The following is a 26,531-nucleotide window of genomic DNA, read 5'->3' on the forward strand; positions in this document are numbered from 1 at the left end:
AGAGGGGCTGAACCCGAGCCCCAGTCTAACTGCATCTTCTGACATGCTCTCTGCACTTATCATAATTCACCTTTTTGCTTGCATGTTGGTTTAACGTCCATCTCCCCTGCTGGGAGACTGTCTGCGAGGGCAGGGGCCGCCTACCTCCTTCAGTGTTGAACTCCTAGAGCCCAGCACAGTGTCTGGCACTTTATAGGGTCTGGATAAATATTGTGCCAGCTCAGGGCCACTAACTTTAAAAACAGCGTCCTGCAAACGTGTGTGTAAGAGCATGGGAACGGTCTGGAAGGAATGAAGCCAAGCTCCTAATCTTGGTTGCCTCTGGGGGATGGGGAAGGGACCAGGATAGGGAATGGTGTTGGGGTGTGTGCGCGTGAACACCCAGGTGCATGCACGCACACATGCAAAGTTGGGGGTGTTGGCCACCACTGTAATGATTTTACTTGCTACTGAACAATAATGAACAAATAAAGCATGTCCCAGATCAGGCGAGACAGCGGGGCCAGGCAAGACCAAGCCACACTCTTAACAAAAAAACCACCATGACACGCCACAACCAGCTGGTGGGTTTTGATTTTTACTTTATTACCATGTCACCAGAAGACACCACCTTCACTTGGTTCATCACAAATGGACAGATGTCATAAAGGAGGGTGCCACAGGGCCACTGGAGTCACTCTTGAGAGACTTAACCAGGTGGTGGGGAGTCCAGTGGGGGCCCAGGATGGGGACCGCCATTCACTGCACACACGCACACACACGGATATATTTGTGGAGCCTTATATTATACATCTTATATATAGAAAATATATATATTTATACTATACACAGGCAGTAACGCTGCGGAACGGGCCGGGCCACCCAGACCAGGGCTGTGGGCATGGGGAGGGGAGTGTCACATCAAGGGGCAGCGCTGGGAGATGGCTGGACCAGCCCACCCTCCCACAAATTCTTAGGAGGGGTACTCTCCCTTCATGCTCCTTAGAGAATCAAAGGGGTCTCGGGCCAAGGGTCGGGGGCCCCCAAGGGGTCACAAGTGGGGGCTCTTGGTTACAGGGGGAAAGCCTGGGGCCCCCAGGAGTCTCTTTAGATCAAGAATCACCAAGGAAGGTGGGAGGGGGGAGCAGATGCCAGTCCCCTGGGAATTAGTCCCTCAATCGTCACATCCCTGGTGGACCAGCAGCTGCATCCAGATGGCCTGTGACTCCACAGGATGTGTGTCAACTCCGAGGCAGGAGACTGGAACCCCGAACCTCTAGCTCTGTACTTGACTTGGGACAGTCACTTCCTTCCTGGCCCAGACTCTACCATCTCTAAGGGTCCTTGTAGCTCTAAAGCCGTGTGGAACCTAGTTCTCCAGGGCCCTCTCTTGTGCTTGATGGGAGGAGGGAGCCTAAACTCTGCAAGGTCAGGCTGCAGGGGAGCCCTGCTCCAAGGGAAGGCTCGGAAGCAAGGGAGAGGCAGAGGGGGCAGCAGGGAGGGAAAAGGGGATACCGCTGGCCTGTGAGCACAGGCTCTAAGCTTGGGGCCCCAGGGGGCTGTCCTCAGCCAACAGAAGGAGCAGGGCTTCCCCACCAGCCTCCCAGGAGGGGAGTCAGGGGACCTGGATCTCACCTAAAGCCTGCCGTCCGGCATCTCTCGCCCTCTCTTTCTCACCACTATGGGCTGGCCCCTACCAGCGCCCACCCTGACGGTGGGATTGTGTCTGGGACAAGTGAGGGATTTGAAGTGAGATGACCCAGTGCCCCCCAATCCTGGCAGGGTTCTTGTAAACTATCTCAGTCTGGGGCGGCAGGGAGGGCCTGTAATACACACCCAGGGATTGGGTGAAGCTTAATGGCACCTTGCCCTCCAGCCCAGCATCACCAGGGATGGGTCAGTGCCCAGGGAGAACAGATGAGCTGCACCCTAGAGTCTCCTAGCACCCATCAGCAGGAGGTTTTGGGTGGGGAGTGGCAAGGGGAGGACTTCTCGCAGCCTCCTGCGTGGGCACGGAACGTCACCACTCTACCACAAACACGCCCACACCCTTGCCTGTTTTGCAAAACTCCGGGCGGGTGCAGGGTCCCCTGCTCAGCCTGGCAGAAACCATGACCGGATCCTGTCCCCACTTGGGCCACCCCGGGGGAGAGACTGTAGACAGACCCCTTCCCCACATGTGGGAAATTGAAGTCAGCAACAACCAGCTGTTGCTCCGCTGTCTGGGGTCCTTCCGTCACAGCTGCCCTCGGGAGGACTGGAACACTCAGTTCAGATCCACACTCCACTGCTCACTCACGCTCTCCCAGCCTCAGTTCCCCCTTCTGTTAAGTGGGGACAAATGACACTACTTCTCTGCCTAGAAGTTCCTTCTCCTTCCCTTGTTACCAGGCCAGCTCCCGCCCATCCACAGGGCCCCTCCTCGGGGAGTCTCGGCCTGTCATGTGCTTATCCCGTGCTTCGCCCGCCTAATGGACCATGGGTCTAGCTGTCGCTTTAATGCTTGTCTCTGATGGACTGTCAGCTCCTTGAGGGCAGGGACCTCTGCACAGAGGTGCCCCATAACTGCTGAATCAACGGGCAAGTGAGTGAACGTGGGGGCACGGGGTGCTGGTGGTGGGCACACCCAGCAGGTGCCGACCTACAACCCCCCTGCCCTGCTCCCCGAGGCACTGGCCAGTGGACCCTGGACCCCAAGCTTCCCCACACGTCTCTCCATCCTTAAGGCTGCCCTGTCTCCTACGGCTCAGTGAGGAGCCCACCTTGTGCAAGCCCTCCCTGTCCCACACCCTCCCTGTGCCTTTGGGGACACCTGCTACCCTCCCCCTCCAGCCTGTGGCCTCCCTGAGCCTACCACGCCCAGGGGCTCTCACTGCTCATCTTGGGAGCGGTTTGTCCCACTGTAGCAGCTCTCAGGCCAGCCTTGCTGGGCCCAGAGGAAGGCCCCTCCACGCCCTTGGTTGTTGCAGCCCCTGAGCCCTCGGCGGAGGGGAAGATGACACAGTGTCCCAGATCAGTTCTGTTTCCTGGGAGGTCACAAGGGCAGGGAATCAGGGCAGCTGCTAGGTGGCTGGGGCAAGAACCCTGGCAGAAAGCCCAGCTCTGCCATTCACTCACTGTGACCTTGGGCCAGTCGCTCCCCCTTCTGGGCCTCCTCGTCCACCCTGCCCTGGACAAGAACGTAGTGAGCCCCTCCTAGAGGCAGGGACAGTGGTCAGTCCTTTCGGAGGCCACAGACGGGGTGCTGGAGCTTCCTGGGGGACAGGCGCCGTGCCTGGGAAACACGTGAGCGAGGCGAGCCCTCTTGGCTGCGAACCCTGGGAGGAGGCCAGGGAGGGGCCGCCGGGATGTGGGGACAGGCGCCTGGAGGCAGGGCTGCCCCGCTGCGGGGACAGCCGAGGCAGAACAGGCCCCTGGCTTGCAGCAGAATCAGGGTGTCTCATGGGCTGAGGTCCTCAAGGCCTCTCAGTGATGGTAGCACTGAGCAGGAGAGCCCCAGGCTCAGGGGCAGGAAGGCAGGGACGGGGGGCAGCAAGTACTCTATAGTTAGTGGCCTGGGCGTGGCCCCACCTCCACCACTGGCTGCCTGACTGACCCTGGGCAAGTGACCTTGACCTCTCCAGGTCTGTTTCCTCGAACATAAAATGGAGACAGCCCCCACACTCCTGCAGGGCTGTTGTGTCACTCCTGGCATGACAGCCCCCAGTGTCCCACAGGGGTTCACACTCACCCTGCACCCAAACCTTCCCGGCATCACCCCGGTCCGTCTTTCCCACCATTCCCACTTCTGGTACCAACGGGGCCTCCTCCACTTCTGACTTCTCCCTTTCCAGGGGCCGTTTCTCTCCCACCACCCATGCCGAGCACAGGCCTGGCACACTGGAGGCGCTCAGTGAACGCTCCATGACACAATGAAAGAATGCAAACACCCGCAGCCCCTGCTGGACACACTTGCACACACGTGTAGACCCCCAACCCTTACTGCCCCATCCCACCCCGAGCTGCTCTGGACCTCAGTGGAACCACCAGAGGCTGGTGAGGCGCTGGGCAGGGCAGCCTGGGAGGGACCAGGGGCTGGCGTGGAGGAGGGGCAGCTGGGGCTGGGGCAGGGGCAGGTGGGGGGCAGGCGGTCTCTGCGGCTCAGTAGCCCTGTGACTGGTAGCCCTGGGGCTCAGGGTCAAAGGCGCTGGCCGGCTGCTGGTAGGTGCCGCCCACGCCGGCAGGGTCTTGCCCGGCGCTGGGCTCCGCGTAGGGGGCGTAAGGCATGCTGGAGTCCTGGCTGGGATCCGTGTAGTCCTGGGAGAAGAGGGCCGAGTCGGCGCCAATCTGGTACCGCTTGAAGGCCAGCACAGCCTGGCCCGCCTGGGACGGGGGCCGCGGGACAAGGACAGGCGGGAGGGGATGGTTAGGGGAGAGACAGACAAGAGCACTGGGTTAGTGGTGGTTAGTTCACAGGACACAGGCAAGAGAGGGTTACACATCCTCCAAGCACCGAAGATGAAACCCAGTGGGACCGAGGGGAAGGCAGGCTGTCCTTGCAGCCAGCCCGCAGGGGCCCAGAACCACATCATCCAGCCAGAAGGAAGATCAGAAGTCACCACCTCCTCCGCCCCCCAATCCCAGAGGGCAGTCTGGGTCACCAGAAATTCTAGAGTCTCCACTATGGAGTGTTAAAATGACCCACAACATCCTCTCAAACTGTGTTCTCCGGGGTGTTGTGTGGAATGGGGAAAAGAAGTTTCTCAGTGGGACAGAAAACTGGTGGCATCTCCTAAAGGCCATTCTAGGTGTGGCCATATGACTAAGTGCTGGCCAATGGGTTACCCCCAGTTCTTTGTCCCACCCTTTGACTTGATGCTTGGAATGTCGAGGTGATAGCTGGAGCTCTAGTTGCCATAATGGATCACAAGATCCATGAGCCAAATTGTAGGGATGGAAGAGGCCTGGGTCACTAAAGACTTCTGGAGCCACTATGCCAGGCTTGGCCTCTGTTTAAACCACTGTTATTTGCAATTTCTGTCATTTGCTGCTGAATCTAATTCTAACTCAAAACGCTTGGTCAAACAAGTTTGGGAAACTGAGTTAAACAGAGTCTTGACTATTTAATGTGTGCTGGGGTCCCCGAGGGAAAAATTATGGCAAGCAACATCTGCCAGTCCCATCTGACTGCTGCAGCCCTTTCTTCACAGGACCCAGTTGGCAGAGACTTGTTCACAGCACACATGCCTAGGTGGGGAATTCTTTTCAGTAAAAGCAGTTACACTGTTACTAAGGACAATGACACTGACCACACCAAGCCAGGGAATAAATTCAATCTGTCATTAGAAAAGCAGCCCACAGGTTTACACTGAGAGCATCCTCCAGAGGCCCTTCCAGCCCAGATAACCTGCCTGGGACAGACGGATGCTGGGAACCCAGACCTGAACACAGGGTCCCGCCCCTGCCCAGGCCAGGGTCCCCCACCTCCTTCCCTGTGGTCAGCCCCCCAACAAGGCACTAAGTCAACCAGGAACCCAAAAGGGCAACTGGGTAGAGTCAGGGAGCGAAGTGTGCCGGCATTTTATTCCAGAAAGTTGCAGAAGCCCAATGAGTAGGCATTAACTTTTGATTTGTGTCACTGGAGAACTCTGAGGGGCAGCCCTTCCTGGGAAGTGGATGTTGAATGCAAAGTGCAGAGGCCTGGGAATGGCGACGAGGACAAGGGGAGCTGTGCTGGGGAAACCAGCTGTGGCCCTCCTGTACTTCCCACACTGTGGGTTTGAGGTCCTGGGGCTCAGGTGTGGGAACCTGGAGAGGCAGGGGGGTGAGAGCCCCCTGGGGTAGAGGCCAGGTCCTCAGCCCCCTGGAGCCATTGGCAGGCCCACAGGAGCACACAGGGAATGAATGAGTCCCCGAGAGGAACAGCTGCAGACCGCGTTCTCCCCGAGCTCCCTGGCTCCACCCTCCGGGCTGGTTTCCTGCGTGGAGGCAGAGGGCGGGCACAGATGACCTCTGCAGACCCTTCCAGGGAGACGCCTCAGGCTAAGGGACCCAGCACTGTCTCTCTGGTGACTCCTGTGCTCCCACTGAGTCAGGGCCTCCCTTAGCCATCCAGTTCAAGGGGCCACAAGACAGGACGGGGCGTGGGCCCTGCTGGACTAGGGTGAGGAAGGGAAGCTGGGAGTTCTACTCAGAGCCCAGGGACCTGGGGGTCCACCTGGCTCTGCTTCTTCAGAGCAGGTATGCCGTCTGCAGCCTCTCCACTGTGCAGCAGGCAGTCTGCACTTGTATGCCTCTCGTGTCACGAAGCTCACTCTCTGTGTGCTTTGCTCTGGGGGCTGTTTGTGCTCCATTACCTCCTCATCTCCCACAGAGAGTGGAGGGATGGGTTCCTGTCCAGACAGCTGAGGGCCAAGGAGGGAACCGGTGCAGAACTGGAGGCCAAATTCCTTTGCAAGAACAGGGACTCGCCACATAAGAATCACCCCCAAAGCAGAGATTATGGAGGTGCCCCCGACTCCTTGGAGAATGAGTGAATGAATGAATGAAAAAACAAAAGAGCCTCCATTTATTGAGCATCTCTGTGCCAAGCCCCGGGCCAGCCTTTGTTTCCTCCACACAACAGCCCTGAGAGGTTGGTCCATGATCACTCCTCAGTCCAGGGAAGTGACGCACGCTCAGAGAGGGGCAGGGGTTTGCCCAGGGTCACACCGCACAAGAGAGTCCTCGGACGTCCCGGGCCAGGCCCCCCTTGGCAGCCAGCCTCCATGAGGACTGTGAACTCAGCCTTCACGCTGCAGCCGAGACAGGCTCTCAGACTGTCGGCAGCTCCGCACCTAGGCAGCCCACGTACGGAGCCACCCCCGACCTCTAACAGCCCGTGGCAGCCCATCTGGGGCAGATTTCGGTTTGTTCGTCTTCCCCTCCCCAGCCTGCGGGCTCCCGGGGCCAGGGACCCCGCCTGATTCATCAGTGGGCACAGGACAGCTGCTCAATAAATGTTTACTGAACGGATGGACGCACGAGGAATGCACAGAGGAGGTGAATGAGTCAGTGCGAGTCCTAACCGGACCCCCAGGCCGCCCCGGCCCCCCCGGCCGGTCCTGGTAGCCGCTGCCCCCACCGCCCCCGGGCAGGCGCGGGGCTCCCTGCCCGGAAGGCAGAGGCCTAGGCCTAGGGCTGCGCTGCGGCGGGGAAGAGCGTGCTGTACTCCTCCTGGAAGGTAAGCTCCTTGAACCTCCGCGCGGCCAGGGCTGCAGTTAGGCTCTGCCGGGAGAGAGCGCGGGTGAGGCCGACCGGCCGGGCCGAGACCGCGGGGGCGCCAGCAGCAGGCTGGCTTCGGAGGCCGGCGGGCACCTGTCAGTCAGGCCTCAGGCCCGCCCCCGGAAGTCCTGCTGTCCAATCACACACTCCTCCTCTGGGAGCCCCGCCCCCTGGGGCACCTGCTCTGCCCGAGATGCCCCGGGGTCACTGGTTCCTCCTGCCCAGCCTTGAGGACGCGGAGAGCTGGAGTGACCACGGCTGGCCTGCTGGGGCCTGAACCACAGGTCTCCTCCTCCCAACCCTAGCTCCCAATATTGTATTGGGTGAGGTCCCAGGAGAAAACGGATATCCAGGGTCCCTCAAAAGAAGAAAGAAGTTGCCTCAGGCCAGGCCCAGGAGCCTGGGGGACAGGGACCTGCAGCACAGGTGCGCAGGAGGGGCTGGGTCTCCCCCCTGCGCAAGGCAGGCCGAGGACCGTGGAGGGGCGGGTGAGGAGAGGGCTGCAGGCAGGCCAGGGAACCTTGGGATGGGGGCAGGGAGCCCATGTGACCCCAGATATCTGCAGGATGGAGATGAGGGAAGAAGAACTAAATGGAGATGACCTGGAACCAGTGGGAAAGGGCGGCCTTGCTGTCATGCTGGTTGGCGCTCGAGACCACCGCGTTCAGAGCCCGCAAAGCTGTGCCCTCTGGCCAGCTGGGCCCAGAGAGACATGTTTTGACTCACACAATATATTTTCTTAATTTGAATAAACTGCTCAGCTAGGGATCAGATTTCACATAGAAATTCAGATTTCTAGCTTTTCTGGAAAAATAGGAAGACCTGTCCCCTGTGGGTTCCCATTTCAGCTTCAGAACAGCCGAGCAAAGTGTGTGCTTTCAGGACAGGCATGCACATGGCCCCGGGCCCACTCACACCTTCTCACGTCCTGCCTGCCCTTGGGCGGCTGAGTTTGTGACACCACCCCACCCCAATCCAATCTCCGATTTTACAGACGGGAGGACAGAGGCCTGGAAAATGACAGGCAGCCCCAAGATGGGACCCAGGTCTCCTGACTCCCTCCCAGCCTCAAGACCTCGAAGCCTTATCTTCCCGTCTGGGCCTCAGCTTTCTTGTTTGTAAAAGGGGAAAATAAATAGCAACCACTCAACTACTGGCGTTGTTGGGAGGGGGACCCTGACTCAGGAAGGGGGCTCTGCAGCTAAGCGAGGGTCTGCCATCACTACGTGACTGTCCTTGCCTGCAATGGCAACAGTCTCCTTCCCCAGGGAGCACCCCACCGGGAGCGAGCAAGGAGGGAGGCAGATGGGGTCTCTAGCCGTGCTGACAGGCCGCCACCTGGGCAGCAGGCTGGGCGGGCGCTGTACTCACCCACGTGAAGATGGAGAAGAAGGAGAAGGCGATGGCGGCCCGTGCCGCATCCGTCCCTTCGTTCAGCGGGTTGTCCCTGGGCTTGGAGACCTGCCACTGGTTGGCCAGGTAGCAGAAGCCCACGAACCAGAGGAAGGCCCAGAAGGCTGGGGGTCCATCAGGACCAGGCCGAATGGGCCACGCATAGGGAGCAAGCGGGAAACCGAGGCACAGGGAGAGGTTCAGGAGCACGTCTCCCACACTCCCCCACCCTCAGCGGGAGAGGCGGGGCGGGGGGCAAGGGGGAGCACAGGGAAGGCGAGGCGAGAACAGAGAGGTGGGTCAGATGCAGAGCGGGAGAGAGACGAGGGAAAGGAGCCAGCCAGGCCGAGCAGAGAGCGAGGCCAGGAGCAGACCCGGGACAGCCGCGACAGTGAGAAGGGAGGGGAGCAGGGGAGACAGAGAGAAAAGAAAAACCAGTCAGCCTAGGCCGGCATTTCTCTAACCTCAGCCTAACACAGACTTCCCAGGAGGATCCCCGAGGGACCCTGGTCCAGCCCTGAGGCCTGCAGCTCTCTGGGAGGAGCACTGGCCCAACCACGGGGCAGGGCAGGATGAGAGGAGGCCAAGGCAAGGCTGGCAGCTCAGACCCAGATGGCTGTGAACCTCGTCCTCTAACATTTGTGCAGCCTCACAAAGCTCCCGAGGTGGGTGAGTGGCCCTTCAGAGCCGAGGTCTGGGGGGTTAGGAGTGGAAGCCTTGTGGCAACAGGATCTTCTGCGGGTGCCCAGGGTCTACCCAAGGAGGACCAGAGCTGCTCACGATAAAGTGCGTGTGTGCCCAGGGGTGGTCTCCAGAGGCACTGCTGGGAACCCTGGGGCTCCCTGGAACACAGTTTGAGAACTACTAATCTCATTCCAGTTCCTTCAAGTCCAAGGATCCCCAGGCCTCAATGCTGGGCTCGTCCTGAGAGACCAGGCCTGGAAATGGAGGGAGGTCCCAGCCAGAGACCTGAGACCACGGCCTCACTGACCCCCAGCCAATCAGATTCTCAAATCTCATGGGGCCGGAGGTCAGGGTACCCGCCCAGGTCCGTTTCTGAAGGGCAAGGGCAGGAGGTCGCACTGGCTCCCCAGCTCCAGTCCTGTGCTCCCCAGGTCTGGCTGGCGCTTGCAGGGACTGGCTGTAGGCCTTCTGTCCCCACCTTGCTCAGTTCTCGTGGCCCCAGGGAGGTGGCACGGAAGAGGCCACTGAGAGATCAGACAACTCCTCCGAGGCCGCACTGCCCTCCCGGCTGGGAGCCATGGGCTCTTCTGGGTCTTGGGCCAGCCCTGGCCCCACCCCTCCCCGCGGCCAGCCATGGGCCCCACGTCTGCCCCTCACTCGCCTGCACCTTGTTTGCTCGCGGGTGTGTGTGAGGACAGAGGGGCCGCAACGCCCCTCGCAGGCTCTGCTGGGCCAGGGGTGCCCACAGGCACTCACCCGAGACACCGATGTCAGACAGCACGGCTTTCTTGCGGTCCTTCACGCTGCTGATCTGCGGGAAGTACACGTCCAGGGCCAGGTAGAGCAGGCAGGTGAGGAAGGCGAGCACGCCCACGGCCACGCCGTAGCTGCAGGCGTTGGGGTTTCGGTTGTAGATGCAGAACTCCTTCCCCTCCGAGGGGCTGTTGAGGTAGCCCTCGTTCACGATGGAGCCGAACACCACGATGGAGAAGAGCTGTGGGTGGGAGCAAGTGCACGTGAGAGTCAGCCCCACCGGGTACCAGCCCTGGGGGAGGAGGAGGCTGCCAACACCCCCCGGCTTGCTGCCTGCCCCTCTGTGAGCCCTCTTCACCCCAAACAGCCACAAGGCTGGGGTTAAGCAGGCATTTCAGAGGGGAGGCCCAGAGAGGGTGAGCAACTTGCTTAGGGTCACACGGCACACGAGGGAACAATCACTTCCTTCCTCAGCTGTAGGCACTGAGGGCCCTTTCACCACACATTTGGCCCAACACCCCCAGCCAGGTCTTAAGAGGTCTTCCTGGGTCCTGATGCCAAGGTTCCCCTAGGACCAGATGCAGCCTCCCAGAACAAGCGGTCTCATGCCCTCTTGGGAGGTGAACCTGCTAAAACCCACCTCCCAGCTGACTCCTCCGGATACTGGCAGAGGCCAGCCCCGTCTGGTGCTCCCATCCCCTCTGCGGAGCCATAGGCTGCTGGGGTCTCAAGCCCTGTCTCGGTCCCACCCTTCCCTCTTGCCCAGGCCCTGGCAGGTGGCAGGAGTGAGGAATGAAAGCGGAACACCGGTGCAGTCCCGCCAACCACAGGGCAAGCTGCACGACCGCGTGCGTTACGCGCGGCACCTCATTTAACCTCACAACCCTCCGCCACACGTCCGTTTCAGTTAGGGAGGCTGCCAGCTGGGACGGCCCCGTGACCCTCTCCTGGTATCCACGCCCTCATGCATCTCCTTCCCCGACTGTGGGCTGGGCCCAGTGATTTGCTTCTAAGACAGAATATGGCAAAAAGTGATGGGACATCGCTTCTGTGAGGAGGTCACGGAGACTCCAGCCTCCGTCTTGCTCGCCCTCCTCCCTCCTCTCATTAGCTCGTTCTGATGGAGGCGGCTGCCGCGCTGCCAGCTGCCCTGTGGAGAGGCCCGGGGGGCAGGAACTGAGGGCAGCCAACAGCAGGCAGGGAGCTGAGCCCCTTGGTCCACAGAACCAAGTCCTGCTGGCACCATGTCAGTGAGCTTGACCTCAGCCCTCAGACGAGACCGCTGCCCTGGCTGACACCGCAATTGTGGCTTGAGGGACCTTGAGGCAGAAGCAGTCAGCCAAGCAGATTCCCGTCCTGCAGAAACTGTGCGATCACAAGTGTTCATTGTTTCAAGCTACAATGTTTTTGGGGCAGTTTGTTACACAGCAATAGCTAACTAACACCATCACTATCAGCATTTACAGATGAGGTGCTCAAAGTGCAGGCATTGGCTGCAGTGCCCAGGGTCACACAACTGGGAAGTGGCAGAGCTGGCTTCAAGCTCAGGGGACCCGCCTCGGAAGTTCTCCCTTTTTGCTCCTGCCTCTCACCCCGCTGAATCTGTGTGAGGCTGAGGAGGCCCGGACCCAACGGACACCCACACGAGAAGCAGAGCCCCAGGTGTGGCCAGCAGTGAGCCTGAGGCGAGGCCAGAGGGGGTTGTTATTGTCCATTCTCCACTTCTCTGTGTTTTCCAATTTTCTAGAAGAGAAACTATAATTTCCATATGAGCCAGACACATTTCCATGTTCAGCTGCTGCCCAGGATGGGCAGTGACTCCAGGGTCGGTGTGGGAAAAAATATGAGGAATGTTTTGACTTTTTTCATCTTATCTTTTTATGACATCTACATTTGACATAGGTTTTATAATGTATTGGATATATTACACTAGTAGTTATAATATACGTGAAACAAATAAGTATATTTAATGGGAGGATTGACTCAAAAATGTTTGTGCATGATCAAAAGTCTGGAGACCACTGATTCACAACGCTGTGTGTTACGAGGGATTATGACCCAAACGCCCATCAACGGATGAAACGTTGTGAAACGAGAGAGAGGTGGTGGCTGCCCAGCACTGCGAATGCACTAAATGCCACTGACCTGTACACTTTACAATGGTTTATTGTGTGTTATGTGAATTCTTCTGCAATTAGAGAAAAAAAAAAAGGATTGTCGGGCCGTGTCCTTGCTCAGCCACAGGCACAGAGTGGGCCGCGGCACCCGTGAGCCACACAGTTGCCCGTCCTGATTAGGGAACATACACAGAGCCACATCCTCAGACCCGCGCAGCATCCAGGCTCACAGCCCCGCCTGTCTCAGGTTCTGCATCGTCACAAGCACCCCTCCCCCCCAAAGCAGGGGGCAAGTCATCCCATCTCCGATTAACCGACGAGGAGAAGGAGGCTCAGAAAGGGGAGGTGGCCCTGTTGTCAGCAGCATGGGCTGAACTCGAACCTAGTCTTCTGAGTCTCAGCCCTGTGCTCTTTTCCACCCAATCAAGCTGACTCTCAGCTTCAGGAGGCGGGCCCTGAAGACGGGCTGCTGTTTCCAGAGACCCAGGGGATCAGACCAGGGAGAAAGGGCTGGAGGGCAGCAAAGTATCAGGAGGTGTTACCGGAGTGTCTGTGCCCAGGGACACAAGGGGGAGTGACAGGAAGTCCTGACTTCAAAGCAATTGTCAAAGGGACCCCTGGACAACTGACAAGGTCTAGACACGCAAGGTGGATGCTGGATACCGGGTGACGAAGGCAGGCTCTGACAGCCAGCTGCCTGGGCTGTGCACTGCACACCTCCAGGGACCACCATTCACACAGCCCTTTGGACCCATACACCAAGACAAGTCCAAGGTTCCTCCCAGAAAACTGCCAGGTCGGCAATCTGAGGCCCTGTCCTGGATGTCACTAGACATCACCAATCCAGCAGAATGCAAAAGCCCCTTGATTAGAGAGAGATTTCAGACACTGAGGAGTCACACAGGGCAGCCAGATTCAAATCCCAGGCCTGCTGCTCATGCTGTGTGGCCTCAGGCAAGTGACTTAACCTCTCTGAGCCTCAGACTGGTCCTCTGTAGAAATGACCCTTCCCTCCAGGGATGATGGGGGAAGTACACGAAGTGCCTGGAGCAGAGCAGAGCAGGGGCTTACTGAGGGTGAGCTCCCTTCTCCTGAGGCCCAGGACAGCAGGGAGAGCACCAGGACACATAACCCTCCCTGCGGGCTGGAGGAGACACTGCTGCTGCCAGAGGCAGGAACAAGGGTGGGTGCCCTTCCAAACGACGGCAGGTGGAGGTGAGAGCAGGAGCAGGCAGGAGGAAGTCTGGGCTTTGGGGACAGCAGAGGAGGAAGCATTAAGATGAGCCCTCTTGGGGGAGAAAAGCAGGGAGTCCTCGGAGAGGCAAGGAGGAAAGTGCTGGAGACGAAGTGTCCCCAAGAGAGTGAGGAGCAAGATCAAAACACCCTCAGAGGGATGGGCGGGGCCCACCGGAAGAGCAAAGGACATGCGGGGTCAGGCATTCGTCACAGGACAGAGGCTTGCACCTGGCACCCTGTGCGAGGGGGTCAGGGGCAGCTGTGTCCACCTGTGGAGGGAGCTGCCCGGAGGGGCAGGAGTGACGGGGGCAGGAGCAGGGTCAGACTGCCTGGGCCTGCTGAATCCTAGCTTGGCCACTTGTCTAGCGGGGTGGCCGTGAGCAAGTGACTTGCCCTCTTTGGGCCTCAGTTCCCTCATCTGTGGAGTGGGACGATGATGCACCTGGTGGTCTCACTGTCGTCTCGTGAGGAATGGATGGGGTCACGTGTGCAGGGGCAGCACAGGGCAGGGAGCAAGCACCCAGAGATGCCAGCCCGGTGCGGGACAAGTGGAGCAGACAATACGGCAATGATGGGCGGCGGCAAAGGCGGGGGGCAGGTGGCGGTGGTGAGCAAAGGGGGCCCTGGGCAGGGGCTCCGAGCTGAGACTGGAAGGAGCCGGCCTGCAAAGGCTAGGGGGAAGCATGTTTCAGGCAGAAGAACAGAAAGGGCAAAGGCCGAAGGTGGAGGAGGAGGTGGGTAGAGCAGTGACTAGGGAGCTGGGGCTGGAGAGGACATGGGACAGGAGGGGGGTACATGGGGCGGAAGGGGGACTGGGGGGGACACAGCAGGGACATGGGGTTGAAACGCAGTGAGAAGTCACGGGGTGGGTGACAAGATCTGGCTCTTGTGGATCATGGTCCCCACTGTGCAGCATGAAGGCCGCCCCGCTCCCCCCCCACCCCCTCGGCCTTTTGGACACAACCTGCACATCTCGGGCAGGTAGTCAAGGCCCCGCGTGCGCGGGCCCCACCCACCTGGGGCCTCCTCTCCCTTCGCACCACCAGCTGCGTCCCCACCTCCTCGCCCCTCCTCCCTGGAGGCCTGTTCCATCACACCAGGATCCTGAGCTGTACCTGACTTTCTGTTCACATCAGGTGGAGGTGGGGCGAGCTGCTAGGGGCCCCTCTGCTGGCAGGTGCCATCCAGGAGCTGACCACTGTGCACCCCCAGGGCCCCGTGTCCCGGGCCTGGGAGGCCTCATCTCCGAGGCCAGAGAACCGGGGCTTACCATCAGTTGTTCATTCACTCAACAGTGTTTCCTGGGCCCCTGGTATGTGCCAGGCTCTGTGCTGGAGGCTGCAAGGTCCCCACTCTCACTGAGGGAAACAAACAGTAAACTGACAAATACATACCCAAGTCCTGAGAAGTGTCTTGAGGAAGCATAAAGCAGAGAGAGAGGAGACAGGCTAGGTCACTGGGGGCCTCTGATGAAGTGACCTTTGAGCAGAGGCCCGAGTGCTGTGAGGCAGAGCCATGCAGGTTTGTGGGAGGGTCAATCCAGGGGGAAGTAAACACAAGTGCAAAGGCCCTGGGATGCGAATAAGCTGGGTGTGTTGAGGAGGTGGGTGTGGCAGAGCAGAGCAGAGTGAGGTGAGCTCACCAAGGCAGGAAGGGGGGGCTGGCCCCAGGGCCTTGAGGGGCGAGGTGCGTTCAGGAGCCACTTCAGGCTTAGGAAGAGCAGATGGCTGACTTGATCTGACTTAGGTTTGAAAAGAATCACCTGGCTGCCCTGTAGGGCAGGGGTGAAGCAGAGAGACCAGCTGGGGGCCATGTCGCCCCAGGTGAGGGCCGAGGGGGCTGGGCTGGGCGGCAGCAGCGATGGGGAGCCGGGCAGGTGCTGGACATACTCTGGAGGTGAAGCCACAGAATATGCTGACAGGTCTGCGGGAGTTAGAGCAAGAGCCGGGGCAGGGGTGGGAGGACAATGGAACAGGGCACCCGTGCCAGGTCCCCGGCAGGCCACAGGGCCAGGCCAGGCCAGGCAGCACCCCCAGACCAGGCCCGAGAGTCTACAGATGGAGAAACTGAGGCTCGGGGAAGGGAAGAAGCGTTGCCAAGGACACACAACCAGTCCCTGGCGGTCTGCTAAACTCCCCCAGGACCCTCCGAGGCCCAGGTCAACGTCTCCAGTTAGCTGCCGAGGGGCTGGGAGCCCCAAGAGCAGGGCAGGGCCTCAGGCTTCTGTCCCTCAGCCGCCCACCGTCCGAGGAGGACGGGGACCCACTCAGGACCTGCTGTCACTGAACTGCATGCTCTACACTCCGTGAGGGCCCCATCCTCGTCCTCATTGGACAGCTGCATCCGGGGACTGGCCGGTCAGCAGCTGGTCTGGGATGGACCCAGACTCCACGCCGAGTCTCTGAGTCCAAAGCCAGTGCCTGAGTCAGGCAGCCTCGGGGTGACTTGCGACGGCCGGGTCTGCAGGGCCAGCACAGAGCAGACACCGCAGCCAGAGAGCCAGAACCTAAGCGGGCTGACGGTCGATGGCGGCTCAGCAGCAGGGGCGCAGGGTCTGTGCGGGACGGAGGACGGGCTGCCCAGGAGAACCAGCGCCGGGAGCAGGAGAGGATGGGGCGGCCCAGGGGGAAGGACTAGAGAGGTGCTGGGCCCTGGCAGGCCCAGGACAAACCACCTCTTTCCCTTGAGCCCAAGAAAATGCTAAAAAAAGGAGAAGGGCCTAGGTAACCGGGCAGCGGCTCTGCGTGTTCTCACCATCTTTATAATCCAATCCTGGGTCTTTTAAAAACAGATTCCAGATGGCACTTGGAAGAGAGCTACAGGAAACTCCGAAAAACAAATCGGAAGGAATCTCAGAGTCTTGGAATTTTAGGATCTGGAGCTACTGGACTCAGAGCCGCACAGAAACAGAGACCCCAGAACTCCCAGACCCCACCCTGGCCTTGCCTCTTGCCCTCCCCACCCAACACAGCCATCCCAGAGGGCCGGGCTGGCACAGCCACAGGCTGTTTGATGTGTCTACACCTGCTGTTCCCTCCTCCCAAGGCCCTGCCGGGCGGCGGGCACAGTCCAGCCCGTAGGCCGGCTCTCATGCCCCCCTGTTTGGGCCGCTGGTCTCACCTCCAGCCTCTCCCAGCCCCCAGTGACCTCCAGCGCCCCCATGCATCTGAGCTCTGGCTCCCCACCAATGCTCAGACCCCACAATGGGCTCGGCCTCGAACCCCTCCAATCTGGGCCCAGTACTCCATCCTTCCCTGAATAACTCAAATTACCCCATGTCCCCACGCTGGTCCAGGCCACCACCGCCTCCTGCCAGGTGATGACAGCAGCGTCCCAATCCCTGCATGTCCACTCCTGCCGCCTGCACTGCAGCTGGCGTGGTCTCTTTAAACCTAAGCCAGATCATGTCCCCCCCTGCACCCCGACAGCGAAGTCCCCCTCCCGCAACCCCCAGGGCTCCTGCCTTCCTCTCAGACACACTTCCTACCACACTCATTCCTGCCTCAGGGCCTTGGCTGTTCCCAAGATTTTCCCATATCTTCCTGGCTGGCTCCCACTGGTTCCTTCTCAACATCCAAATCTCAGTGAAAGACACCTCCTCAGAGCAGTCCTCCAGACCTGATTCCCAGATCTACAATATTTCTCCCATACCACAATTTGTCTTCTTGATAACATCATTGTATAATGTTTTCCCTATTTATCGGTTCCCTTGTTGGGTGTACGTCTCACCCCCAGACCCAGAGAGAGGGTTAGGAAAGGCGTCGAGAGGAGTAAACAGCAAGCCTGACAGATGAGCAAAGACACAGGCAGCACAGGAGTCAGGAAAAAGGACATTCCCTCCTCGGCATCCCTGGCTTGCACCCCTCCCTCACTTGCACCCCTCTGACCACGGGGAGTTCACTCCCTAACAAGGGGGCTGCTGAGTCTTCTCCCTCACCACCAGCTGAACCGGCCTTCCTGCCGCTGTCCCACCAAAGTCCTCCATCCTGCCTCCTGGGCCCCAGGGAAGGGCTGAGAAGAAAGGAGCAGCTTTTGAGGGATGAGTCAGGCTGCCAAGGGCCCACCTTGGGAGCGGGCCCTGCTACCCCCAGGGTCATGTGAGGAGGCCGGCCGGAGCCAACGCAAGAGCGTGTGACGGGCACCAGGCAGCCCCGGCTTCCTGACGGGCCTCATGTGAGGCTGCAGGGCCGAGGCGGGCGGTGGCCCCCAGTCCGTCCTCTCCTCCCCCGTCCGGCTGCACGTTCTGCAGCCTTGGAAGTGACCTGCCGGGGATTAGGAGGTAATCGTCCCGCAAGCTGCCCCCACATTCTCGGCAGTGGGCAGGGGAGGGGGCTCTGCCGGGCTAGGGCCTGGGACCTCTGTCCCCAAGGTGCTAAGACTCGGCCGGTGACCTGAAGGAGGCCCTTTTCCTCCCCACACTGTCCCCATCCTTGCCCTCCTGGGGCTGCCTGACCACAAGGGGGCCGGGAGCCTCATTAGAAAAGGGGAAACAGACCCAGAGCTGGGCCGGGGCTCACGCTTGGTGGCAGTCTCCGGACGCCCACCCCCTAACCTTCTACACCCCAGGTCCTTCCTCACCCAGGTCCTGCCACCTCTGCCCTGAGGAGGGGGGAGGAGGGGGGGTGAGCAATGCCAGCCCTGGAACCAGCCCTGCCTGGGCCCTTCCAGCAGGACCTCATTTACACCGCCAACAGCCCTCTGAGGGAGGCATTGCTGTCCCCATTTTACCGATGGGGAAACTGAGGCTCTGTGAGGTCCCTCACTGGGAAGAAGGTAGCTTTAAGCACCCAGTTCTGTGGCTCTTCCCCACCTCCCTGCCGCCTCTGCCCTCCAGCCCCACATGCCTGTCCCTGATACCTGTTTCTCTCCCTCTGGAAATTCCAGGCCTCAGGGAGAGAATCTCGGTCCAGGCCCTGGTGCACCTCCTAGAGAAGAAAGACACGAAGGGGACTGTGTCCTTGCGAGTCCTTACAGCCCTTCACACAGAGCGCAAGGGAAGCGGGGAGGAGAGAGCCAGCTTGGGGGGAATCCTGGAAGGCTTCAAGGGGGAGGTGATGTTTGAGTTGGGCCTTAAGGGCTGGGTGAGAGACCTGAATGGGGAGGGTGGGTGGAAGGAGGGCAGAGCAGTGCAGTTCTCCACCTCGTTCACCCACACGAGGAGCCCTCACAGGATGCCAGGCACTGTCTGGCACTGGGGATACGACAGTGATGTCACAGATGCGGCCCTTCCCCGGGAGCTTACAGCCCACGAGGGCGGCAGCTCGGCCTTTCCCATGCTGTTCCTTCTGCCTGGAACTCCTTCTCCTGCCTCCGCTGGCTGGCTCCTCCCTCTCCTCTTGACTGTCACCTCCCTGTCCCTAACCTGAGGGAGTGTCCCTCACTCTGGGTCTCGCGCTCACCTCCATATTTCAACTAGTTTCTCCACCACATTTCCCTACTACGCTGTGAGCCCTCACCAAAGAGCAGACACCAGCACGCGCTCAACGAGGACAGGAAACAGATGATGACAGGGTGACCCAAACCGCAGGACGGCTCCCTGCGGCTGAGAGAGCCACTGATAACCATCGGCCACGGGACTCGGCCGATGTGAAGGTCACGCGTGATGGAGAGGTGGGGGAAGAAGCCTGAGCGGGGAGCACGTGAAAGGAAACCACAGTCATATCCGAGGGTCCAGAGCGATGGGTGAGGGGATGGAATAACGCTCCTTTGTAAGCTGCGGGAGAAAGCCAGAGGGGAGAGGGCGACCTCAAGGATGGAGGAGAGGGAGGGAGAGAGACAGGGACCATCACTGGAGGCCTTGAGTAGGTCAGAGCGTGGGGTCCAGTGGCCGCAGTGAGGATGGCCTGGGCCACCAGACAGGAGAGCGCCTGGGGAGGGGCCGAGGGGGACGGAAGCAGAGCTCTGCCAGGTGAGTGCAACGACAGGGGCTGGAGCTGGGAGCAGCCAAGTGAGACCACTGTGGAGCCCAGGCTGCAAAGGGGGCCTGGAGGACTGGGGTGAGGGCTGGCACACAGCAGGACAGCCGATGGCTCAGAAGATCCAGGCCCAAGGACCACTGGAATGGGGGCAGGCGAGGGGCAGAGCTGGAAAGACAGGGGGGCGGGGAGAGGCAGCTATCTGAGTCCACATAGGTGCTGGAAAGACCAGCCGGGCCTGGGGTACACCCAGTGGTGAGAGGGGCCGAGGCACGTGAGGACACGGCTGTAGGAGGAGGGGAGGCCAAGGCAGTGAGAGGCCAGGCTGTGAGAAGGATCACGGAAGCGGGCATGCAGTGACCAGGAACGAAGCAGGAAGCCGCTGGAGAGCCGGCCAGGTGGGCATCTCGAGGCTCAAAGCTGGGGGAGAATGGTCTGGAAGCAGCCTCAGGAGCTGGAGGCCCCTGCCCCACCTCCAGGCCTGGCAGAGGGAGGGATGAAGGAGAGAAGAGTCCCCACTGAGGGTGTCCCCAGGGTGCCGGGGAAGCAGGGTCCTGCGGGGGAGGCCAGGTTACAGTGCAATTTACAGTTAGGATGTGCAGAGACAGAAGGCCGTGTCGTCTCGCCCCCCTGGACCGTGAGTTATTCGAGGAGCCTGGGCGTGTCAGTTCCTGGATGATCACTTCCTAAACAACGGCCACCCCTGCCTGTAGTCCTCTGCATCCCACACCTTCCTCCCCAGCAGAGGGGAGCGGAGCAAAATTCCAGCCCAGGAAGGGAAGGTTCCTCCAGAAACACAAGGGCCTGAGCCGCCCTGCCGGGCTCCAGCCAACACTGCTCTGCTCGCATACACGGGCCTGGGACCCAGGCCCCCTGCTGCAGACCCCTCAAAAAGCACTGAGCTGGGCAGTGGCTCTTGATCACTTCTCTAAAGACCGACGAGTCCAAAAGTTCCCAACCTACAATACACTAGCAGCACGAGTGGGGCTCTTTGACGGCGGAAACGTTGGGAACCTCTACCCCAATCTGACTATGCTTTTCCCATTTGACAGATGGGGAAACTGAGGCCCAGAAAGGGTGGCATCTTGCTCAAGTCAGGGTCAGAGCCAGAGTCGGTGCAGAAGGAGGCCCCACGCACTTCCTAGCGCCCTGCCCTGCCTCTCCTCCCACCAGACAGCTGGTTCTTCCGGTCGGGGTGCCAAGTGTGGCTCCCTCGCCAGCTCTGCCATCTGCCTCTCCCCTTCCACCCTCCTCCTCCTGGTTCTTCCTCCTCTCCGCCCTTCCTCCCCAGCCTTTGTTCTTTCTCCCCAGGCTCAGGCCTGTCTAACAAGCGGGCCACGTGGGACTCCCGGGGTGGCGGGGGACTCTCCTAAGCAGGAAGCGGGGGCCACATCCTCGACATCAGCGCAGGCTGTAACCCCAGCAACTCCAGTTAGCGTGTCTGGGCCTCAGCCTCTCACCTAAAGTGGGGGCAACAAAACCCACTTGACGGGGACGTCACACGCCCAGGAGGAGTGGATCATACAGCAGGCCCTTTAATTGTCCATTTCCACAAACCTTCATGTCCGCCCCAAACCCAGGTGCCCAACCCGCTGCGACAGATGAGGCGACAGAGGCTTAGAGGGGCCTGGGATTTTCCAAGGTCTCGTGCTGGTGGTCCTGCTCTTGACCCAAACCCCAGGCTCTCCCAGGCTCCCCCCGTACATGAGCAAATGCCCAAGACACCGGAAACCTATCAGCCAACAACTCCTGAAGACGTCCTTGTGGCAGAACCCAGCCCGGACCTAAGAGAGATGGACCAGCCAAGGGTCAGCCACGGGTGGGCGCAGAGGTGAGCAAGGTTCCAGGACTGTCAGCAATAAATGCCAAAGGAGCACTGGACCTGGCTCCTAAATAAAGGACAGGGCTGAGCCTGGCGCTGGGAGGGGACAGGCTGGATGAGACCACACATTTCCTGCCAGGACACCGGCCCCCAGGGTCCTCTCCAAGCCACGCTTCCACATGGCAGCCACAGGGAGCTTCCGAAACACACCTCTTTTCTGTTTACAACCCTCTGTGGCTCCCCATGGCCCTCGGATGAAGTCCAGCTCGTGTATCTGTTGTCCGAGCCCTTCCGGGGCTGCCCACTCCTGCCTAGCCTCTTGACTGGTTACTCCGACTCACACATCTGGGGCCCTCAAGAACTCACCCATCACTCATCATGAGAACTCACTCATCATTTCTAAAACTCACTCATACCTCGTGCCTCCAGACATTTGCATGTGCTGTTCCTTCCACCAGGAACGCCCCTCCCCACTTCTTTATCAGAATCACCTCAGCAGTCACCTCCCCCTGGAAGCCCTCCACTGCACCCACACACACACAGAGGTAGCTACATACTCCCCACTGGGTTTCCTTCTTGTAGCACCCCAAGCCTCCCCAGTGGTGCCTGTTGACTCAACTTCGTTCTCACTGGACTGAGAGCATCTCCGGGGGCACACGGGCTGGCACTGAGCAGGGACTTGCTATCTGTGGAGTGAATGAACGAATGCCAGAGCTGGCCAGAGGCTCCATCTGCACGCTGGATCCCTTCCACCCGGGCCGCAGCGGGCTCCAGCAGGTCCATCCGAGGGAGGGCCAGGGCGTGGCCATCTGGTTGGGAGAGGGGCAAGGGCTGCCTCTGGAAGCTGCTGTGTTTGCAAAGCAAGCTCAGCTTTTCTGCTCAGTGTTCACCTGGGACGACTGAGGGAGGCTCACAACAAGGAGGCTGTGAATCCACCTCATCCAGCCACCCCTCGGTGCCACTGCCACCCAGGCAGGGAAGCCTCAGGGTGCACTGAATGTGGACCCTGAAGACTGGGCCCAAACTGCGGCTCTGACGGCCTGAGCCTTGAGCCAGTAGACAAGTCCCCTCCAGCCTGTGCCCTACTTCTGCCATCTGGGGGGACGACCCCCACTCTACTCACAGAATCCTGGGTGCTACAGCCAACGCCCTTAGGAGATCAATGCCGAAAACGGCGAAACTTCAAACACTGTATCCTTCTATTTTGCCAAAATAGAGCATTAAATAAAAGCCTGCTCATCTACCAGTACCAATACTCTTTTCCCACAGGCCCTTTCAACCCTCTAAAGCGAGAGCAGAAATTCCAACTAGAAGGTGGTCCTTCTCAGGAAAGAGTTAGCGCCCTCCTGGCACTCCACTCCCCCACCTGGCTCCAGGACAGAGCAAGGAGCAGCGGCGACGGGCACCCTGGACCTAGCCCAGCCTCCTCACTCAGATGGGGGGACCGAGGCACAGGGGGTGGGCACAGCTCGGGGAGCTGGGAGTGGCAGTGCATCTCCTGGCGCCCAGCCGGCACAGCCCCATCTCCCCCGTAACCCAAGTCAAAGGCAGCAGCTCCGAGCTTGCCCTGGACACTGTCCCAACTCAGCCATGCCCTCCTGGCCCAGGGCAGGAAGGGTCCAAGTTGGGATCGGCCAGAGGGCTCACCACTTCCCTCCCCACCTTAAACAACACCACCACTTCCCTCCCCACCTTAACCAACACAGCCAGCTCCCTCCCCACCTTAACCAACACAGCTAATTTCCCAGTTCCTGCTGGGAGCAATCACCCCGCCAGGTGTGTGGGGTGGGGGTGGGGGAAGCAGCTGGCAGAGTGAAGCTGAGAAAGCCCAGTTGAGATAGTGCGGTCCTAGGAGCTGCCTCCGCCCAGCCAGGCCTGGGGGCTCAGGGGACTCAGCTTCCAGGATGGCTTCAGGTTTGGTGAGGCCCTGAAGCTTAAACAGTTTCGGGGTCCTTTTTTGGAAAAATAACAGGAAAAGATCTTTTACAAATTCTACAAACTCACGAGCCCATGTGCACAGAGCTGGGCCCCTGCAGGGCTGTGGGAGCAGTGGTTCTGGGTGGCACAGGAGGAGTCCTGGAGAGAGCGACCAACCGGCTCTGCTTGTCCAGGACAGGGCAGCTCCCAGGACGTGGGACCGGGACTTTCAGTGCTAAAACCTGGAAAGTTCCGGCAAACCAGGAGGAACTGGTCACCCTGGCCCTGGAGCTCAGGTTCCATCAGCTCCAGGGGGAAGCTTGACGCCCGCCAGACCCCACGGCATTTGGAACAAGCGCGAGGGCAAAGGGCAGGTGGCCAGCCGCATCCCCGGCACCCTCCCCGCGTGTTAAAATGTCTCAGAGCACCACGCGTTTCTGAAAAGACTGGAAGGAGGAGCAGCCCTCCCTACGTGTGTGCGGGGATCACACATGGGTATTTTTTCCAAAATTTTTTTTATTGTGGTAAATACACACAACCTAAAATTTACCATCTTAACCATTTCTAAGCGTACAGTCGGTGGTATTAAGTACATTTAATGTTGTTGTGCGACCATCACAAGTGATTTTTATATTTTCCAAAAATCGGGAGGTATTACTTTTATGACCAGAAAAAACTATATATTTTTAAAGGTGTCAGTCAGACTGTGTCAGAGTAGTGAGCAGGGCTAGGAGGCGGTGGGGACATTTGGGGGCGTTTGGGCACTGGATGGCCCAGATGACCCTTATCCTTTCCAATCCTGAAACCCCAGGATCCCACACTCTTCCTGCCCCAGGGTGAGCACTGAGCCTGGGACACAGGAAGATGCGGGTTCAAATCCTCTGTCTGCCCCTTTTTGCTCAGAAACCTTGGGCCTCTCTGAGCCTCAGTTTACTCAAGTGTGATACAGGCTGTTGGGGACTAGCTGGGTGATCATGAGAACACCCCTGCACACAGTGGGCACTCAATCGGAGTTCCCTTTCCTTCCTCCTGCCTGGAACGTCCTCCCCACACCCCGAGGTGCACATATGTAAACCTTCCTCATCCTTCCAGGCCCAATTCGACATCACCTTCTCCAGGAAGCCTCTCTGATTGCCACGGCAGGGAGACCCTCTCCTGGCTCTCAGGGCTCTGCCTGGGGTCCTTGGCTCACTCCTCAGTGGGACTGTGGGTGCCGTGAGCACTAAGGGCTGCATCTGAGTCATGCTGGCCTTCCCTCGGGGCCTCGATAACTCAATCAAGCTTCGCTAAATGAAGCGATCACAGGCAGGAGTGACCCCCTCACAGAGCCCTCCCAGGCCAGTGGCCAGCAGAGGAGAGTGGTGCACACAGCTGGCCCACCTGATCAGGCAGGTGCCCCCCAGAGCTCTACCTTTGCCAATGGCCTGTCAGGGTCTCGGAGAGCTGAAGACTGACACAGATGCATGAAGTCAGCCCCCCCAAGCCCTCATGGAGGTGCCCAGGGTGCGAGGCTCTGTCCAGTCACTGAGGCGCAAAGAGTAACAGGACGGGACTTCCCCACCCTCAAAGAGTCTCCATCTGGTGGGCGCCTGAGAAAAAAGGCGTTTAAACGTGACCACCCTTCTTGTGGCACCAGGAGGGGTTCTAACATTTGTAAGCAAAGGAAAGGTAGCTCCCTTATCTCTATGGGAGGCTGGAGATAAACACCAAGCTGTCCCACCCATCAGACCCTCACATGGCCCTGAGACCCAGGAAATGAGGGAGTCTGAGCACAGCTGGCCTTAGGCATAGCCCCCTGGGGCCCACAGGAATGGGCTGTAGAGCAAGACCCTTCAGTGAGGGTGTCCGGGGATGGGCAGCCAACCCTGGGGAGCTGGAGGCACCCCTCCCAGACTGAGGCGGGCCTCCCTTCCCTGCGGTGCTGCCCAGGCCACGCGAACCCCTCCCCCTGTGCTCACTGTCTCTGTCCCATCCTCCTCTCCCCACCCCGGGTCTGAACCCCACTCAGCCCTCTGCAGTGGGTGATTCCCCTGCCCACTGACCAGCGGTTGGACCGGGCATCCTTCCCCCGGGTCTCTCCCCACAGGCATCCAGGTGTGTGTTGAGGGAGGCTGTCAGAGAGCCATGAAACATCAGAGTCCAAGGAGGCCTCAAGGAGGCTCCTCCCACCTCTCTACAAATCAGGAAACTGAGGCACGAGAGAGGAGGTGACGTTCCCCACCCCGGAATTTAACTCCTCGTTTCCCGTGAACATTTCTTGGGTAGTTTCCAGCCCAAGGTCACGCTGCCAAGGAGAGGCCGTTCCCGGGTGGAAGCCAGGTATCCGGCGCCCGACGCACTGCTCCACACCAGGCGGGCTAAGCCATAAAAACCTGGTTCCCAGCCCTCTCCCGCTTGAACGTCCAGGGCAGGCGCGGCGTGCACCCCCGCGAGATGGCCCACGCCCTGATCCAAACCCCCCAAAAAGGCCACCTGAAACCCAGGCTCCGTCCCCACGGTCGCCGGTCCGCCCGGGCGGCCGCGCAGAACCCGAGCCGCGCGCTGCACGGCCGCAGCCTGGAGGTCACGACCACGGGGGGCGAAGGAGCGCACGAATGGGGGGCGCCGGGAAGCTAGGGCTCCGGGAGCAGCACCGCCGCCCCCGCGAGCGCCAGGACCCCCGCCCCGGGGCCCGGGAAGGAGGCAGGGCCGGGCACCGGTCCCCCGGCAGGACGGCTACCCTGGCGGCCGCGCCCCGGCCCGGGGTCCGAGGGGGTCGGTGTCCGCCCCGGCGCGCCGGCCCTGCCCGCGCCCCCCGCCCGGCCGGGCCGCCCCGCCGTCCTTACCCAAGACACGACGCGCAGGATGGTGTGTGGCTGCCGGAGCAGGGTGTGGGGGTCGAAGGCGCCCCCGGCTTTGCCCGCTCCGTACGCACCCCCTTCCATCGTGGCTGCGCCCGCGCGGTGCCCCCAGCTCGGCGCACGCCGGCCCTGCGCGTGCGCGGCGCCCCGCCCCCTCCCCCTCCGCGCTCGCGGCCGGCGCGGCCCGGGCTCCCGCGAGGGGGCGTCGTGCGCGGAGGCGCCGCGCGGGCCGGGCCGGGCCGTGCGCGCCCTCGATTGCGGGCGCGCGTGCTGCGGCCGGGCGGGGGGCGCTCTCGTCGCGAGCGTGGTGACCTCTTTGCGAAGCGGGGGGCGGGCAGGGGTGCGGGTGGGCGAATGCGGGCCGTGTCCCCGTCCCCGGCGCGGGGCTGCGGACGCGGTGGCCCCGGGCAGCCCCTCCGCGCCCAAGGGCAGGCGCACACCCTCTTGGTTATCTGCTTGCTTCCCGTCCCTCCCTCGGCCCCCAGTATAGCGAGGGGGCGGACGCCGCATTCGTCCTCCCCGCAGCGCGCTGGGCACACAGCGGAAGCCGCATGAAGATTTCTCGAAGGGATGGATGAACCACGAATGAACAGCCCCTCTCAGAGACCTCCAAAGCACAGCCCCACCTCCCCGG

At 60.4% G+C, this 26,531-nt stretch overlaps 1 protein-coding gene across 3 annotated transcripts; it reads right to left on the minus strand.

Moving 5' to 3' along the window:
- Nucleotides 1–564: 564 nt before the first annotated feature.
- Nucleotides 565–26,061, minus strand: SYNGR1 (synaptogyrin 1). Of its 3 annotated transcripts, none has more exons than XM_044779565.2 (4): nt 25,883–26,061; nt 10,054–10,291; nt 8,593–8,738; nt 565–4,275 (listed from the first exon to the last, which is right to left on the minus strand). In XM_044779565.2, the coding sequence occupies exons 1-4, from the start codon at nt 25,979–25,981 to the stop codon at nt 4,120–4,122; spliced, it is 639 nt and encodes a 212-aa protein (XP_044635500.1). In that variant the 5' UTR covers nt 25,982–26,061; the 3' UTR covers nt 565–4,119. The 3 variants fall into 3 exon arrangements, with proteins under 3 accessions (XP_044635500.1, XP_044635499.1, XP_044635501.1); XM_044779564.2 differs by having other exon boundaries at nt 565–4,341; XM_044779566.2 differs by lacking the exon at nt 565–4,275 and adding an exon at nt 6,509–7,224 and having other exon boundaries at nt 25,883–26,056.
- Between the last annotated feature and the right edge of the window lie 470 nt (nt 26,062–26,531).

Source organism: Equus asinus, chromosome 4, assembly GCF_041296235.1.
Source record: "Equus asinus isolate D_3611 breed Donkey chromosome 4, EquAss-T2T_v2, whole genome shotgun sequence".
NCBI classification, from domain to species: domain Eukaryota; kingdom Metazoa; phylum Chordata; class Mammalia; order Perissodactyla; family Equidae; genus Equus; species Equus asinus.

Bases quoted from the DNA above. Each gene is read 5' to 3' on its own strand.
- SYNGR1 (XM_044779564.2), bottom strand. From the start codon at position 25,981: ATGGAAGGGGGTGCGTACGGAGCGGGCAAAGCCGGGGGCGCCTTCGAC. The intron at 8,739-10,053 runs GTGAGTGCCTGT...ATGGACCCCCAG, and splicing joins GTCTGACATCGGTGTCTCGG to CCTTCTGGGCCTTCCTCTGG. The intron at 4,342-8,592 runs GTGAGTACAGCG...CCCCCGTCCCAG, and splicing joins TCTTCTCCATCTTCACGTGG to GCGGGCCAGGCTGTGCTGGC.